We start from the raw sequence: 17,493 nt of genomic DNA, 5'->3' as shown, positions 1-17,493 counted from the left end.
CATGTCTGTAGGTTTATATATGCATGCGATTACCGTATATACTCGACTATAAATTGACCTCATATATAAATTGGGTCCAGAATTGTGGATTCTAATATGACACATGGATAAGTTGAGGGTAAAACTTAGAGTCATTTAACAAAGGATGTAAAGGACAAAACAATGCCAAAGGGTGGATGGATGGGACAGTAGAAGGCATTATTGCTTTCAGGACAGATTACGCTCTTGCCTTTCACCAGGGGATGGTTCCTTTTTATATAGGAGTTAGTACTTACTTTGACCCGTGGATAAGTCAACTTAGGTTTCTTTGGATCAATATAGTACTTACATTGACTCATGGATAAGTCAACTTAGGTTTCTTTGGATCAATTTTTTGACTAAAATTTATAGACTTATACATGAGTATATACAGTAAGTCAACTTGCATGATAAAACTCAGGATCAAAATGGTAAAAATTTAGAAAATTTCAGGATAGATGTGTGGGGTAATAGTTGATATGAACAGAATATGGGAAGGGGAAATGTAAATGTTATGAAATAACCAGCACTGCGGTGGAAGGAAGTAAAAATGATTAAATGATTTGAAGAGAATCACAGCAGTGGAACTGAAGGATGTAAAGTATATGTGTTGTACTGTCAGCTTTTGCAGTCCACTATTTATATAAAAAGGTATTTTGAGATAATGTGTGTGTGTGTGTGTTTGTTTTATCTTCTGTTCTTTTTGTTTTTTACTAAAAAGATTAAAAATAAAGTGGTCTTTATTCAACCTAAATACTTGTGTCTGGTCTCAGTATTTCATGGTTGGTCATCAAATACTTGTTTTTTCTTCACAGTTGTCATGGCTATTCACACTTAGATACTATTTTGGTAAACTTAATTCATGCACATGCTTTTTCCGGGGTGGGGGAAGGCAATATTTATGCACAGGGAACAGCATCTGAGGTCCTGCATCATGCACATGGAAGGTAACACTCTGAACATACAGCTCTAAACTCCTTCTCCGCTCTTTGCACTGTGGCAGCTAACGTTTAGGTGGAATCTCTTTTCTTGCCATCTGAGCCCATTGGTTTGTGTTCTGCTCTCTGGAGGACCAAAATACTAACTTGTTCCCCCATCGACATGACATCTTTTGGGGCTATTTAAAGATGGCTGTCATATCAGTGCTTAATTTTCACCTCTGCAAGCTAAACATACTCAGCACTTTGTGGCAAATCTTTTACCTTCATGGTCTCATAGAAGAAGAAGAAAAAACCCAAGCAAGGCCACTTTGGATGTAAAGCATACTTCTCTAGAGATCTCAGCAGATACTCACTGTAAACATGCACTGTCTCCAGCACAGATTTGGTCACTGGTCCCAGAAACACTGCACAGCTCAATGTATAGTTTCCAGTTGATAAGGATGACACAGGAGCCTGGGCTCTTACTGTGTCTCCCAGCACATGAGTGCTGAAGTTCAGTCTCTCCTCTGCAAAGGCCATTTCAAACTGGGCCTCTTCAGCTGGGAAAATGCCAGCGGCATCACATTCTACTGCCATGGTGGTGTTGGCTTCTAGATAGCGCAACGCATGAAGCTGTGGATCCACTGGAAAATCTGTAAGAGAAAAACCAGGGCATCAATGGAATGAATAGTGTGCACATTAATACGGTGTCTATAAGAGTTCCCCTTTTGGACTGCAGTTCTCAAACACAGACAAGGTGGGTGGTGGATTCTGGGAGCAGTAGTCCCTAAAAAGGAACTCTTCCGAGCTCTGAGCTAAGTGTAGAAGATACACTTTATTTGATTCATTACTTAATTTGTTCATATCCCGTCTTTCTCCCAATAATGAGTAAAAAAGCAGTTAACAACATATTTTAAAACAATGCAATAAAAAACCCTATATAAAGTCATTAATAAAGGTATAAATCTAAGAGTTATAGTGACAGGACAATTTATGAAGTTAAAATATTAAAATTCATTAAAAGACTATATATAAACCTTAAAAACAGCACTGCACAGTGTTAACAGAACTGCACAGTACTTATCTCCCTTGCTAAATTATGTTCTGAGGTATTGTTCTGTGTTTTTTGATTTCCCTGCTATATTTGTAATATTACTTTTGGTAGTACTCTGTTTGTTTTGATTTTGGTTGTACAGTACATTGTGGCTTGTGTCTACGCTGAGGGTGGGAATTGTGTGGCTTTATACAGATGATGTTTGGATGGCAGCTCCAAGAAACCCTAGCCAGCATAGGCAGTGGGATCTCAGTTCAGCAACATCTGGAGAGTCACAAATTCTAAAGAAAAGTAATTCATTCATCACCAGAGAAGAGACCTATGCAGAAAACTAGACAGTAGGTGGGCATAGTGATTAGAACTATGGATTAAGATTTGGTAGGGATGCCATATCCCACCTGGGGGCGGGACTTTCCCGCTTTTTGGTGGGTTGGGAACGTCCCGTCCCGCTTTTGGCCATTGCCCAGGACTTGGCTGTTGTTGCCACGGCTGCCGCAGCAGCAACCACAGCCACTCTGCAGCTGTCGCTACTGACATGGCTGCTGCCGCAGCTGCCAACGCAGCCCTCGCGCGCGCACACCCACCCACCAGCGCGGCCCTTGCACGTGCCTGGCCTGCCGGCCTGGCCCTTGTATGTGTATGGAGGTGCGGCAGCGTGGCCTTCACGTGCGCCGCCGGGCCCCAGCCGGCGCTTCTTCATTGTGCCCTCTTTGGGCTGCCTTGCGCGCTCTTGGGCGGCCGCGCGTAGGGCTGAGCAGGAGCTCTTCCTGTTCAGTCTTCCCCATTGGCCAGCCAGCCTGAGGAGGAGGAGCTTCCTCTCTTTCGAGCCTTGCACGGGCCCAAGGCTGGAGCCTGGAGAGGGCTTTGCAGGCAAGCTGCTTCCTCTTTTTTCCTCCTGTTCCCCTTCTCTCCTCCTCCTCTTCTTCTTTTTCTTCCCCTCTTTCTCTTCCCCCTCCTCTTCCTCCTATTTTTCTTCCCCTCTTTCTCTTCCTCTTTCCCCTCCTCCTCCTCCTCTTATTTTTCTTCCCCTGTTCCTCCTCCTCCTCCTCTTCTTTTTATCTTTTTTCCTATTCTTCTTCTTTCTTCTCCTTTTCTTCTTTCTCCTTTCCCTTCTTTTTACTCCTCCTCCCCCCCTCCTTCTCTGTTGTTGTTGTTGTTGTTGTGTGCACAACTCCTTTCTGACTTATGGCAACCCTGCCTCTAGCCAACCTTTCTCTAACTCCCTTAATTAAACCCCCGTCTATCTAACCCTCTTTTTCTTCCTCTCTTCCTCCTCCTCTTCTTTTTATCTTTTTTCCTATTCTTCTTTCTCCTCCTTTTCTTCTTTCTCCTTCCTTTCTTTTGTCTCTTCCCCCCCCCCCCCCCTTCTGCCTCTGCTGCTGCTGCTGTTGTTGTGTGCCCAATTCCCTCCTTGGCCAGGCCTGCATTTCCCATCAAGAGGGAAGCCAGGACTTGTGGGGGCCATGGGGGGGGGCTGAGGGGGAGGCACCAGGCAAAAGGCAAAAGGGAGCCCAGGAGGGAGCCCATCACGCTGCATCCACACTGGAGAAGTAACCCAGTTTGGCTGGCAATGCTTTAAATCTTTTCTGAATCAAGGCTATGGAATTCTGGGAGCTGGAGTATGTCAGAATTTCTGGCTTATGGCAACCCTGTGGAAGAGGCCACTTTTGAGAAATTCCAGCAGATCAGGACTGACTGCTAGAAAAGGCCATAACTGGTCTATCTAGCCCCCTTTGTCTAACCCCCTTATTTAACCCCCCTTCTATCTAACCCTTTATTTACCCCCCTCTCTCTAAGTCCTCCCCCTCCAAGAGAATGCCTGCTCTGTTTCAAATGCTAAGCGTACTTGTGAGTGGGACATGTAGTTTGCTGGCACAAGAGAATGCTTTTGGTTCAATGCTAATGTTCTGTGGACTTTTATTTCCAGTGAATGATATCTAATCCAGATTGGTGTATTTTTTGTGCTTTTAATGCTAACAAGTCTGCTTGTTTTGACAATGATAGTGATGATGATCATATTGATATCAGTCAGCTTCTGAGGCATGCGCACACTGTTTCTGAAGCCGAGATGGTGTAACTTTCCATAGTGCATTTTGGTGCTTTGAATGCTAACAAGCTTGCCTTGCTTGGACAATGATAGTGATGATGATGATGACGATGGTGATATTGATATCAGCAAGCCTCTGTGGCATGGCCAATGTAAGTTGCTCTGAGTTTTACATACTCATGCGCAGTGAAGAAAACGAAAGTCCCTTGACCAAGTACACACTTCTGAGAAGTACACTTGGTGCAAGAACTATGAAACCACCTGGACATGTTCAACATGCATAGCCATGTTAAACCATGCTAAATGTTAAACCCAAGGGGTTTGGTTATGGAATAAGCCTCTGAAATATGCAAGAGGCCATGTTAAGTAAAGCCATGTGAAATGCACAAATGTGCTGTTGTGTGTGTTTTGGAATGGAGGGGGGGTGGTTTGGCCAGAAAGGGAAGAACATTTCTGCCATCTGTCTAGGAATAATTCCAAAATGTCCTCCATTTTGATCATGCCTATGAAACATGCATTTATATTAACATTTTTTAAAAATCATCAAATTTTTGCGTGTCCTCCATTTTTTAAAATGTGCCCTACATTTGAAAATGTTGTCCCACATTTGTCCTACATTTGTCCCGGTTTGGAGGTCCTGACTTATGGCAACCCTAGCTTGGGAGTCTTCCACTGAGACAAGAAATTCACTGGGAGACTGTGAAAACTCAACAGATGACTCACTGAGTTACTTTCTCGCTCTAACAGGCCTAACTTTCAAGATTATTCTAAGCACAAAGTGAAGAGGCAGAGAACTCACAGGAGAAAATGTGGGATGTACACCTGCCTGCCTATCTTGCTGATTTGTCCCTGCAAGTAAATCCCAATTTATAGCAGTCCTAAAGAGTACCTATCACAGGACTGATTTGGCAAGATTTCTTGGGAGAGTTGCCATTGCCTTCCTCTAAGATTAAAAGGGTGTGACTTGCCCAATGTCACCCAATGGGTTCCATGGCCAATGGAATTTGAACCCTGGTCTCAATGCTCAAACCACTACACCACTCTGGTTCACCTGCCTACCTGTCTCCCAAATCATCCATCCATCCATCCATCCATCCATCCATCCATCCATCCATCCATCCATCCATCTTCTATACATGAACTATTTGTACTATTGGCCGTAGATGTAATTTGAAATGCTTCCTGCAGTGCTGTTCATCCACCGCACATTGCTGTCAATGGGATGTCTGTTTCTGAATCCCCACCTCCCTTCACAATCTGCTGAAACCAATCTAAATGTGGAGCGGGCTTATAGAACACAGCGCATTCACCCCCTGTTCTGCTCCTCTGGCTGCTTTCCCTGTTCTTCTCGGCTCATATTTTGCTAGAAATTGATGCGACTTAATTATGTAGCACATTTATTTCTGGAAGTTGCCTAGAGCTTTTGAGGAAAAAGGTGACAAATAAACAACACTTTTAGAACTGAGCACATTTCATTCCCAGTTTTGCTCTTATGGCTGCTTGCCTTGTTCTTCTCAGTTGATATTTTGGTAGGGCTTGATGCGTTTTATTTAGACGACAAGGTTATTTCTAGAAATCACGTTGAACTTTTCTAGAAGGAGGTGACAAATAAACATCCCTCCCTCCCTCCCTCCCTGCCTGTCTTCTTCCCGCTCTATCTCCAAACATACATCCGTGTGCTTCTAACTCTTTGAAGAAACCTGCAGTTATTTTTCCCCACCTGCCACTCAACTCAAGATGCATTTGGAGTATTTTCCAAACACTCAGGTAAGGTCATGGGCGGCTTGTCTCTGGGCACCAGAACAAAGCCTGCGTGAGTCAACCAGCCATTGGAGTGTCATTAAAGCACTGAGCATAGAGAGAAGAGAAAGGGGGAAGAGATTGAAGGGAACAAGCAGCCTCTTTGTCACAGAGTTATTAATAGACTCCGACTAATGGGATTATAACAATTACATATTTCCTGCATGCACCACTGGCCGTAGAATGCCTTTTCCTGAGCACAGAACTGGGATTCATTGGGGTTGAAAGGAAGGAGCAATAGGAGCTAGAGATCCTCCAAGCCATTGATGAGCCCTTAAATCCAGTCAGCTGGGGCTGTGCTTTTTTTTCTGATCAGAACAAGTATGTTTTTCTTAAGTGATCCATCTTCTTGAGATTGGAAATCACTTGCATCATCAGTCTGGCTCCATCAGGGACTGTATCTCCCTGTATCTCCACCAAATGCATCTGAGGAAGAAAATTTAAGAGGTAGAACAGACCGGTGTTTTGTGTGCTAGGTCTGAACTAGGGTGGAGCATGCACCCGAGCACCATCTTGGCGTGTGCCCATACACACAGGGCGCGCCATGATGATGTCCCTCGGGCACAGTGCCTAAATGGTGCTACGCAGAAGAGGTGTCATCATGATGTGTGAGCAAACCAATGGTGCTTTCTCAGCGACGCAAAAAGAACCCACTGGGAAGTGGGTTCTTTTTTGTCCTTCTGGAGGCTGTGGCATCTGGTTGCCATGGCCTCCTTCCAGGCAAAAATGGGCAACATGGAGCCACCCATCTGCACAGCCCCTTAAGTGTACAAAAGTCCATGCTGACAACTTCTTTCTTTCAGTGAGGGACTGAACAAACAGGCCAAAATAAAGCTGCTTCGAGTCACTTTGGAGGTATGCTGTTTAAATGCTGAATGCATCCTAAGAGGCCGGAAGCCATGCCAATGCCACGCTCTAGTCCTAGAGTGCAGCTCTGACACAGCTTCTGGCCTCTTAAGATGTGTGTGTCATTTAAACAGCATACCTCCAAGGTGACCTGAAGCAGCTTGATTTTGGTCTGTCTGTGGTTTCAAAGGTGCTACAAGATCTCTCTACATATTATATCTCTCTGCATAAGTCCATTAGGGTTTTAAGATCGCTAATCTGGAGAAGCCCTTCTCTCTGGCTCAGAGAGGTTCCTTAGGTGAGAATAAAAGAGCAGGCCTTCCAAAGTGCAGTAAGGAATCAATTCAGTGTGCTTTAAACTGTAAGTGGGAATAAGCCCTTAGTTCGAAGTGCATAAATAGTTTGCACACAATTAACAGAGCAGTAGGGAGAGGAGAGAAGACATAATCTTGCCCTTTCCAGTAGACTCTCACTAAAGCAAAATCCTGCAGCCTCTTCTAGATTGTATCTGCTTCTTCATGAATAACTTTTGCCATCTGGATTACACTGTGATGTTACTTGGCCACATGGGTCCTGGTTTCCTTCTGTTACCTCTTCCACACTACAGAAATAAAGCAATTTGGTACTACTTTAACTGTCATGGCTCCCTCCTGTAGAATCCTGTGATATGCAGTCTTGGCGAGATATTCAGCCTGGTCTGTAAGAGAGGTCTGGTGCCTCACTAAATGACAAATCCCAAGATTCTGTAGCATAGAGTCATGGCTATTCAAGTGCTGTCAAAATGCTTTATTTCTTTACTGTGGATACACCCTCTGAAATATTGGCGGGTATAAGGTTGCTGTCTCCCCTATTTTATGGTGCAATTCTTCAACATGGCTGATGTTGTGTGCCTTCAAGTTATTTCTGACTTATGGTGACCCCCAGGTGAACCTATCATGGGGTTTTCGTGGCAAGATTTGTTCAGAGGAGATTTGTCATTGTCTTTCCCTGAGGCTGAGAGCATGTAACTTGCCTAGGGTCACCCAGTTGGTTTCATGGCCAAGCTGGGAATTGAACCCTGGTCTCCAAAGTCGTGGTCCAACACTCAAACCACTATGCCACACTGACTCTCAAAACATGTCTACACAAAAGTAAATGATGATGATGATGATGATGATGATGATGATGATGATGATGATGATGATGTATAATTATTAAAGTTGTTGGCTGGAATTCTTCATTATCTACTTACTTACAAAGACATAACTAAATAATATCTCCTGTTCCAGTAGCTTCCAGCTGACCTTAAGAGCCAGAAGCCAGATCAGGTGAAGGCGATGTGCTTATCTTTCAATTAGGATCTAAGAAGGAGGATGTTTTCATCCCTTCCACCAAGGAGTAAGGCTACAAGAACATGCAACAGAAGTCTTGCTTCTAATTATTACAGTCCCACTAACTGGCATGAGAAGATTGGAGACTTCCTCCTCCTCCTTGCAACTGAAAGGCGACTGGCTTTCCCTCGTCTGATCCAATCAATGGCTTTTGAGGTTGTTATTTAGCTGGACTGGGACTATATAAAATTAGTGAATACCTTGTACAGGCCAGTTACAGATCCATAACTCTAGGTTGTGAATCTATCATTTCAATACCGAATTCCAGCCTAATGGAGCTGAAGGATATATAAAACTATAGCAAGCTTGCAACTCACCATAGACTTCTAAGATCTTGCTGTGGGAAGCCTTTTCAAAGAGTGGACCTTCAGGTCTGAGATCCAGAGCTGCGTGGCAGTTGACTTCCACATGGTGGTCATTCTTCTGAGCAGTTACGGAGTGGGTCACCACAACCTCACTGGCTTCAGGAGCAGTGTGATCTTCAAATGTTTTCACGTACAGTTTCTCCTTCCCTTTGTGCAAGGTCACAGTGAGATTCTGAAGGGGGGCAACTTTAGCAACCCGGCATGTCAAATTATAAACCTTGCCAGCCTCCATCATTGGCACTGGATCCCAAACAACCTGCTCTGGAAGCTCTGGAAAGATATATGATAGGCAAATGAGATGGGGCTGTATATGAAAGTCTTAGCTGCTAATATAAATTACATGGCAAGAAATAGGGAGCTAAAGAATCTTCATAAATATAATCTCATCCCCAACAAGAAAGGGTGTCTTGACACGTCTAGATACTTTTGAAAGTTTCTGCACCTTTTTTTCAATGATCTCTCCCTCTGTCCTTTGCATTTTGTGAGTTCTTTGTGAAATTTTAATTATTCAAAATGTAAGACCTGGAAATGACCTCTTGCAGTGTCAAGGGGGAGCCTATGGTGATATCACTGAGCATGATAAATTAAACCTCAGCCACAGTTACACAGAGTGTCATACCCTGCAGCTGTCCTGATTTGGCAAGGAGACGGGTCCAGTTAAATCTTTGTTATACCACTTTTCCCTCTACTTTTAAAATGTCCCAGTTTTCTCTTCTTTTCCAGTTTCTCCCCTTTGTCCTCAGCTTTCTTTGCTGCAAACTGAGTTTGAAGTGCAAAAGTAGTTTGCACTTAACTCATTAGGGAGGGAGAGGAGATAAAGGGCCAAAATCTTGCCCTTTCCAGTAGACTTGGGCAAAAGCAAACAGGTGCAGCCTCTTCTAGTTTGTGTGTTTTTCCTCATAATAACTTTTGCAATCCTGTCCCCATTCTGATTTTACTTGGCCAACCTGTCCTAGTTTTCATGGGTGAAATGTTGGAGGATATAAAGTATGCCATTCGTTTTTTTAAAAATACACCAAACGTAACACACAGAGAGACATACTTTTCAAGACAGTGCTCTTGCCCTGTGACTCTTCCCTCTCTTTCTCAAAACTTAGGAGAGAGTCAAGGCTCTGAAACTCAGGGCCAGACTTTGAGATCTAGGAACCTTATTGACAAATCAGAGAAGAGGAGTAGTGGCTGCAAATAGCCAGGCAAGCCAGGGAATAGATCCAAGCTTCACTTGCTGGTTGTACAAGGACAGAGCCTGAGGTATATGTAAGCTGAACGAATAGCATAAGGTCTCAGTGAGCTAAGCAGAGAACAGCTCAACCTCCTCCACCCTCCACTTTCATTTTGCCAACTCTGCCTGAGGGTTTCCTCCCCCTAGAAGCTGTGCAACTCTGCACACAGAAAACCAGAATATCTCAGGATGATTTTTAGTTTAACCTTCTCTCACTTTTATATATTTAGTTTTCAAAAAAAAATCCTTTGAAATGCCTTACCTAAATATTTGTTCATGGTAGATACGATACTATAAAAATCTCAAACGGTTGAAAGCATGATAAAAATTTAATGATGAATAATGCGTATAGAATTTTGTGAAGAGACCAGCCAGCACCCATACCCAGACACACACTCTTCTTGCACTCATGTTAATGGGCACATCTAATATAAATAATAGACATAATTAGAAATAATGCAGTTTGACAGCACCTTTTTTCATTTTTAAGATGACTATGTTACTGTATTGTGTTGTCACCATTTACTTTTAAGGTAACAGAATGTGGTATTATGATGTCACCATTTACTAAATATAGTATCATGCTGACATCATTTACTTTTAAGATAACTGCTTATGGTATTATGATGTCACCATTTATTTTTAAAATGACCAAATATAGCATCACACAGACATTAGTTACTTTTGATGACTGAATATGGTATCATGCTGACGCCATTTACTATTAAGATGACTCAATATGGTATTATGATGTCATCATTTACTTTTAAGATGTCTGAATATGGTATTTTGTTGTCACCATTTACTTTTGATGACAGAATATGGTATCATGCTGACACCATTTAGTTTTAAGATGACAGAATATAATATTTTGCTAATACCATTTACTTTTAAGAGGACAGATTACAGTATCACAAAGACACTTGTTACTTTTATGACTGAATATGGTATCAAGCTGTAAAACGGAAGGGTTCCAACACATCATTCAGCCACTGCTTCAGCATGTCTTTATACATCTCAAATGTCACTTCTGAAGCTAGGCTCCTTATCAAAACCTGTTTCCCAATTTTCTGAAAGTACCTCATGTAAAAGATTAGCACAAATTACTGAGCAACCCAAGTTGTTGCTTCTGAAGGTACTGGGATGTTGCCTGCAATTTGAGACACACACCCCAGGATGCTTTGCTGTGATGCTGCAGCACACATAAGCTCTGTGCCCTGTTAAACTTTCTCTATGAACATAGCCTTTCCAGTGCTGCTCTGTGGGATTTTAGGACGGTCTGTGTCACTTATGGGGGGAAAAATCTCAGTCTGATCCACTTCATGGAATTTGGGGCAGGCAAATGCAGTAGGGGTGGTAGTCAATGCCTGACCATACTTATGGAGTCTGCACCATCACATTTCAGCTGAAATACAGCCAAAACATGCAACCTAGAAATCTACTTCCTGCTTGTACTGCCTGAATTTTCAGCTGATTTGGGCCATTTTGGTGTGTGTGTCCGCAACATGGTCAAAGCTTTTTTTTTTTAATTGCTCCATTAAAAAAAAGACTGGTATCATTTGATAGTCTTTGGGAGATATGAGTCTTGGAGAGCCACAAAAAAGGACATGGGGAGGTGAGAGTCATATGTGATCCACAAGCTCCACTTTCCCTTCCTCTTGATGTTGTTCCTTCTGGCCAAGCTGATCAGGGGTAGACACAAACCTAGGTGGATATTGAATAAGGAGTAGGATGTCCTAAGCTACTTGGAGAGAAACAAGTGTAACAAATAAGTGTCAAATCTTTGCTTTGTAGCCACTTACGATACACTAGGATGTTTGCATGCGCAGATTTCTGCTCTCCGTAACAGCTGAAGGAGCACTCGGTGGCAGACGCCCACTCCGTAATGTTCACAAGCTGGAAAGCTGCCCAGCCGGTCCCATTGTCTTTCCTCTCCTTGATCAGCGACGTCTCCAAGGCTCCCTTGGCATCTGCCTCCCGGCAGCTGGTGCTGCAATTCAGCCAGAGAGACCCTCCATGCTCCACCACAGGGTTTTCCGGCCAAACAGTCACATCAAACACGTGCTGCTCAGCTCCTGAAATAATGTATCCACAAGCATTTTTGCCAGAAAGATGGTAAACAAGGGTTGCGCAGCCCAGGCCTACACAATAAAAATGTTCTTCATTCCAGTCAAATAGAATGTGATCTGGCCTGCATCCATACTGCAAAAATAATCCAGTTTGACACTGCTTTAACTGCCATGGCTCAATGCTATGGAATTCTGGGATTTGTAGTTTGTGCTGGCACCAGAGTTCTTTGACAGAGAAGGTTAAGTGACTTACAAAACTACAATTCTCAGAACTCCATAGCACTGAGCTATGGCAGCTAAAGCAGTATCAGCTTGGTTTATTTCGGCAGTGTGTATCCAGCCCCAGCCACGTACAGTTCACAGGATTTGGGGCTTTTTTCAGGGTGCTTCCAAAAAACTTAGGCGCTTATCTTCAGGATTTTAAACCGGCTGGAGCCAGGTTACAGGATGGAGTTGGGGATTATCACTCACTAAATCGCTACTGAACCGCCGGCCATCAGCTCAGGTCTCAGCAGGATCCAAGCCGTGCTCCGCCAGCACTTTTTAGAAATTGGAAAGCTTTCTAAAAGGTACTGGTGGAGCATGGCTGGGGCCCAGGCTGAGGCGGCCAGCGGTTCCACAGCAATCCTCTCCTCCATCCTGTGTCCCAGCTCCAGCCCAGGAGGCTGGAGCCAGTTTAAAATCCTGAGTGATAAGCTCCTTAAACTCCACAGAAAAAGGCTTCATAGTTTTTGTGGGAGCATCCATGGAAATCTACAGGTATGTGCATCATCACATCTGTGGCTGTCCATCTGCTTGCATGGATTCAGACAGCCGCACATTTTCGGCAGACGAAAAGTGAACAGTTGCGAATAGGTGCAAATTTGCACAGAAAAGTGAAGACAACTAACCACCAATGTGAATGTACCAAAATCTGCAGCAATACTCTTAACATATAAACGAGCCCCAGAAGGACTAAACCATAGAGAGAATGGAACATCTTGAACTGTAATCCTTGAAAATCCCAATACAGCTCTCTCTTTTTCTCCTTCAGAGATCTCAGGCTAACATGTCAAGAAGATACTGTAAATAATATTTCTCTCAAGGGTCTCGGCTCTCTCAGATCAAGCCAGAACTCCCCCTAGAAGCCAAAATGACCCAACTGGGGCTATTGTATTTTGAGCTTATAATGAGACAAGATGGCTCTTTAGAAAAGATAATAATGCTCAGTAAAAATGAAGACAGTAGGAAAAGAGATAGATAACATTACAGAAGGACAGACTCAATTAATGTAGCCATGACCCTGAGTTTGCAGCACTGTGGATGACAGGAACTCTTGGAGGTATCTCATTCATAAGGTCATCATAAGTCAACACTGTCTTGAAAGCAATTAACAAAAAGGGAGATTCCACGTTAGAAGCACAATTGTGGCCATACAATAACTAAGGATGCATCTACACTGTAGAAATAACACAGTTTGACACCACTTTAACTGCCACGATCCCAGGGTTTATAATTTTGTGAGACACTAGCACTCTTTGACAGAGATTATTATTATTAACCTTTATTTATAAAGCGCTGTAAATTTACACAGCGCTGTACATACAATCTTTTTAATTGGATGGTTCCCTGCCCTCGGGCTTACAATCTAAAAAGACACGACACAAAAGGAGAAGGGAGTGGTGGATGGGAAGGCCAAAGACACTGCAAAACCAGAAATCCCAGGATTCCATAGGATAAACCTACAACAATTAAAGTGGTGTCAAACTCCATTATTTCTAGAGTGTAGCTACACCCTTAGAAAACATAGGCCTACATCTGTCTCGTTGAGGCTGCCGTCATGGGGTCACGTCCAGAGGAAACCTGTATGGAATTGCACTGTTTCATTTTGCAGAATTTTACAGATATCACTAGTCTTTCCCTTGTAACCCTTCCATCTTTTCCCAGTGCTTCCACCATTCCTTTCATTCTTTTTCTTCCACCTCTAAAACCAGACAACTAACATGTCAAAAACCAGATAGATGGGGTGAGTTGGGGCTTTCTGGGCATGGAGGAGTTCTTGGAGGGCCTGCAGGCCACCTGTTGCCCACAGCCAACAGGACTTCTGCAGGCAATCGGTGGCCTGCAGATGATACAATTCACACATAGTACTTCTGTTCTCTTCCCTAGGGGTGATGGTAGTCAAAGCATGCCTTTTGCTGAAAGGGAAAAATCTGTTTGGCAGAAGGCATGCTTTGACAACCATTTCCCCTTGGGAAGAGAACAAAAGTGCTAAGATGGCATGCAGAGTGGCACGGAGAAGCCACTACTGTCTTGGCCCATTTCACCTTTATTTTCTCATGTGGTAATATCATCTCTCTGCCCTGATCCATTTCACCTTTCTTTTCTGATACGGTAAAGTCCAGAAAGAAAGAGAGATTGAGACAGAGAGGTGACAAAGCAAGGGATGGTCAGGAGTCTGGGGGTTCACTCACAAACACTACAGTTATAGTGCTATGATTCCACTTATCAGCCATGGTTTATTTTTTATTTTTATTTTTATTTAAAGCGTTTCTGTTTCACCACCCAGCCCACAAAAAACAATTAAAACAACACAAATATAAAAACATTTTTCAAACACATTACAAAAAAACATTTAAAAATGTTAAAAAGTAGTCTACATATAGCACTATGATTTCACTTTATTTGCCATAGTTGTTGTTCTCGTTGTGTTCCTTCAAGTTGTTTCCAACGTAAGGCAACCCTAAAGTAAACCTATCATGGGGTTTTCCTGGCAAATTTCTTCAAATGGTTTGCCCTTGCCATCTTTTGAGGCTGAGAGGGTGTGACTTGCCCAAGGTCACCCAGTCGGTTTCATGGCCAAGCTGGGGATCGAACCTTCATCTCTGGAGTCATAATTCAACACTCAAACCAGTCCGCCATGCTAACCAAATTCTACAGGTTTATAGTTTAGAAAGGAGCACAGTACTTAGAATTCTCAGCCAGAGAGTTCTCATGCCTCATCAAACTATAAACCCCAGGATGGTGTTTAAAGTGTAATTGTAACACTAGAACTGCACAGTGTGAAAAGGCCTTTGGTCTCCAGCACCTGACTATCTTTGTCATCCCTCTTCTGGACATATTCCATTCTCTCAGCCCCAATCTTAAAATGGGGATGTCTATATTCTTGGTGTGCTGCCAAATTCTAGACACCCCTAGGGAACATGCAGGTGGCTTAACCTCCACTATAAAATGTAAGAAGAGATAGATAGAGCTGAATTAAAGAAAATCAAATATGATGGAGAGGTGAGGCTTCCACAAGTGGAGCAAAAAGACCAGGAGTTTATGGCAATGCATTCTGGCTGATTAAGAAGAAGTGAAACAGATTAAATGCAAGGGATGTGGCACAACAACAAAACAATAACAACAAAACATTCCCTGACCCAACGTACTTGGATCCTAAACATGATCAGAAAAGAGATGAATGAGAACAGAAAGGAAGATGGAGGTGTGAGGAAGAAAGAGAAGGAATGCAATCTGTTCAGTTATATGTATCAATACTGGACAAGAAGTATATGATTGTATTACGGTGATATGTATATAGGTGTGGAATAATTTGATGCAGAAGAAATAACTTGTTCCTGTAAGTTTATTGGGATGTGTGGGAAATAAATACACAGGACAGGAGCAACATTTGTCACTGTTGCATGACAAGTTGCTGCCTACAAAAACTGTATGCATGCACACCTTTGCGCGCACACATATGGCTTTTCATTTGAGTGACCACCCTAGCTATGTGAATGTATTTAGGAGATAAGCATGGCATAGTGGGTTGAGTGTTGGACTAAAATTCTCGAGACTTGGGTTCAAATCCCCGTTCAGCCATGGAAAATCACTGAATGACCTTGGGCAAATCATACTCTCTCATCCACAGAAAGAGGTGAAGGCAAACCCACCCCCTCAACAAACCTTGCCAAGAGATTGCCATGGTACACTCGCCATGATAGGTTAGGGTCTTCATAAATAAAGAAACAAGGCATATAATGACAGCAATTTTAAAACACGGCAAGCTGTTTGATCCCAGATGGTAAGAATAAGGGTATCCCTCTGGGTCTCATCTCCCACCCTAAATCCATCACTGTGTCAAGACAGGAACCTGTGAACCCTGACCTTCATCCTTGCCCTTTTCCTCTACCTCAATAGATATGGCATGAATCTAGGCAGGGATTCCTTGCTTGTCTTGCTGAAACAAGTCAGGATTGTTGCCACTGTCCATGTGCAGAATGTCTTTCTTGCACTGCAGAGTAACCAGAACCAACCTTATGCACACAAAGGATGGGGAAGAGAGTCTTCCAACAATCCAGATGGTCTGGAGCTCTAGTATTTCTTATTTTAGAACTCAAGTGTCATGAGATCTCAGAAGGAACTCAAAGCGAGGTTCCTCGAAGTTCCCAGCCACCCAGAGCCTCCATCCATCCTGATGGCAAGAACAACTTGGAAGCAACTCTGAGAGGCGTCCACACAGGCATGCACACATCCACCCATCCTACCAAATATTGACCCTCAAAAACCAACCGCTCTTGGACTGTCCTCATTGCCACAGTGCAAAAAACACAACATTGCTTCAAAGAGTCATAATTCTTGGGGGATTTTTTTTCCTCTCAGGATGAAAGGAAAGCACAGCAGAGAAAAAGAGAACTTGGGAGGTTGAGAGAATTTCCAAGGAAGGGAGAGAAATAAAAAATCCGACAAGCTGTCTGGCCACAGACACGTGCTGAATCCCTGAAAGATCTGGGCAGAGATGCCTGCATAGTCTGGAGGAATTGCACACAGAGATAGACACAAGGATGGAGAATGCACCCCTTGTTCTGGTCTCCTTGCTCAGCCTTGGAGACTCCATCCAGCTGCATCTGTCTCTAGCAGATCCCATTGTAACAAGAAAAGGCAAAGCTTCATTGCTTTCTTTCTCCCTCCCCACAGCTTTTGCTACCTAGGGAAGCCCCCATCACCAGAGACTGGGGGGTCAGGGGAGGCTGGGATGGGGCATCGTCCTCTGGTCAGTTGGTTATGAAAAGGATGGGATACTGGACACTTACCGGCCTGGAAGAGGAGGAGGAGGAGGAAGAGGAGGAGAAAGCAGGAGGGGTGAAAGAGATGCCTCTGGAGCTTCATGGCTGAGGAAGCAAAGCTGAGCTGGGGAAAGAGAGAAGGAGAGAGAAGGAGGGGGGAGAGAGAGAAGAGGAGAGAGATTAGCCAGAGAGAAGAGGGGAGGGGGAAAGTGGGGCTCTGGATTGGTTTAGCGTTGGTAACTTGGTATCTAAGGAGGAGGCAGAAGAAGCAGAGGCGGCTCAGCAAGCGCAGAGGCAGCGGGAGATCTCTCTCTCTTTCTCTCTCTCTCAGAGGAAACCCAATTTCTTTCTTTTTCATTTTTTTCAGTCTTTTCCATCCCTGCCCCCCCCCCCCGCCCCCGCCAATAACTCATAAGGAAGAGAGACCCCAGGCGGCTCTGTGTGGCAGCATCCGCCGAGTGGTCCATCCATTCCTGCATCCCGTTACCAAGCGCGCGCCGTTGGCAGGCAGGAAGAGGCTGCTCTCCAGTGGCCAGCTCATTCCGACGCTGTCTAAATGGGGACCAAGGACCCATGCTAGGTGGCTCCGTGCTCCTCATCTTCTCGTTGGCATTAGGATGGGTGGGTGCCTGGGTGAGGAGGGACATTTTAAGAGGGAGACACCCCCACACACTGACATGGCAGCCCCCAGATCCCACTGGGATTCTCTCTCAGCCTTCTGGGTCAGCTTCCAATCTGGATGTACAACCCCTCCA

The 17,493-nt window shown here is 43.8% G+C and overlaps 1 protein-coding gene across 1 annotated transcript in view; it reads right to left on the bottom strand.

Moving 5' to 3' along the window:
* ICAM5 (intercellular adhesion molecule 5) overlaps nt 1-16,854 on the bottom strand; it is a 38,263-nt gene extending 21,409 nt beyond the window's left edge. Inside the window, exons 1-4 of the mRNA XM_089486259.1 lie at nt 16,766-16,854; nt 11,445-11,717; nt 8,373-8,690; nt 1,313-1,591 (exon numbers count right to left, since the gene is read on the bottom strand). Of these exons, the coding sequence (XP_089342385.1) occupies nt 1,313-1,591; nt 8,373-8,690; nt 11,445-11,717; nt 16,766-16,841 (946 nt within the window). The 5' untranslated portion in view covers nt 16,842-16,854. The remainder of the gene's footprint in view (nt 1-1,312; nt 1,592-8,372; nt 8,691-11,444; nt 11,718-16,765) is intronic.
* Nucleotides 16,855-17,493: the final 639 nt, after the last annotated feature.

This window comes from Sceloporus occidentalis, unplaced genomic scaffold (genome assembly GCF_023333645.1).
Source record: "Sceloporus occidentalis isolate IW3139 unplaced genomic scaffold, rSceOcc1.0.p SCAF_1, whole genome shotgun sequence".
NCBI lineage: Eukaryota > Metazoa > Chordata > Lepidosauria > Squamata > Phrynosomatidae > Sceloporus > Sceloporus occidentalis.
This window is presented reverse-complemented; position numbering and strand designations above follow the sequence as displayed.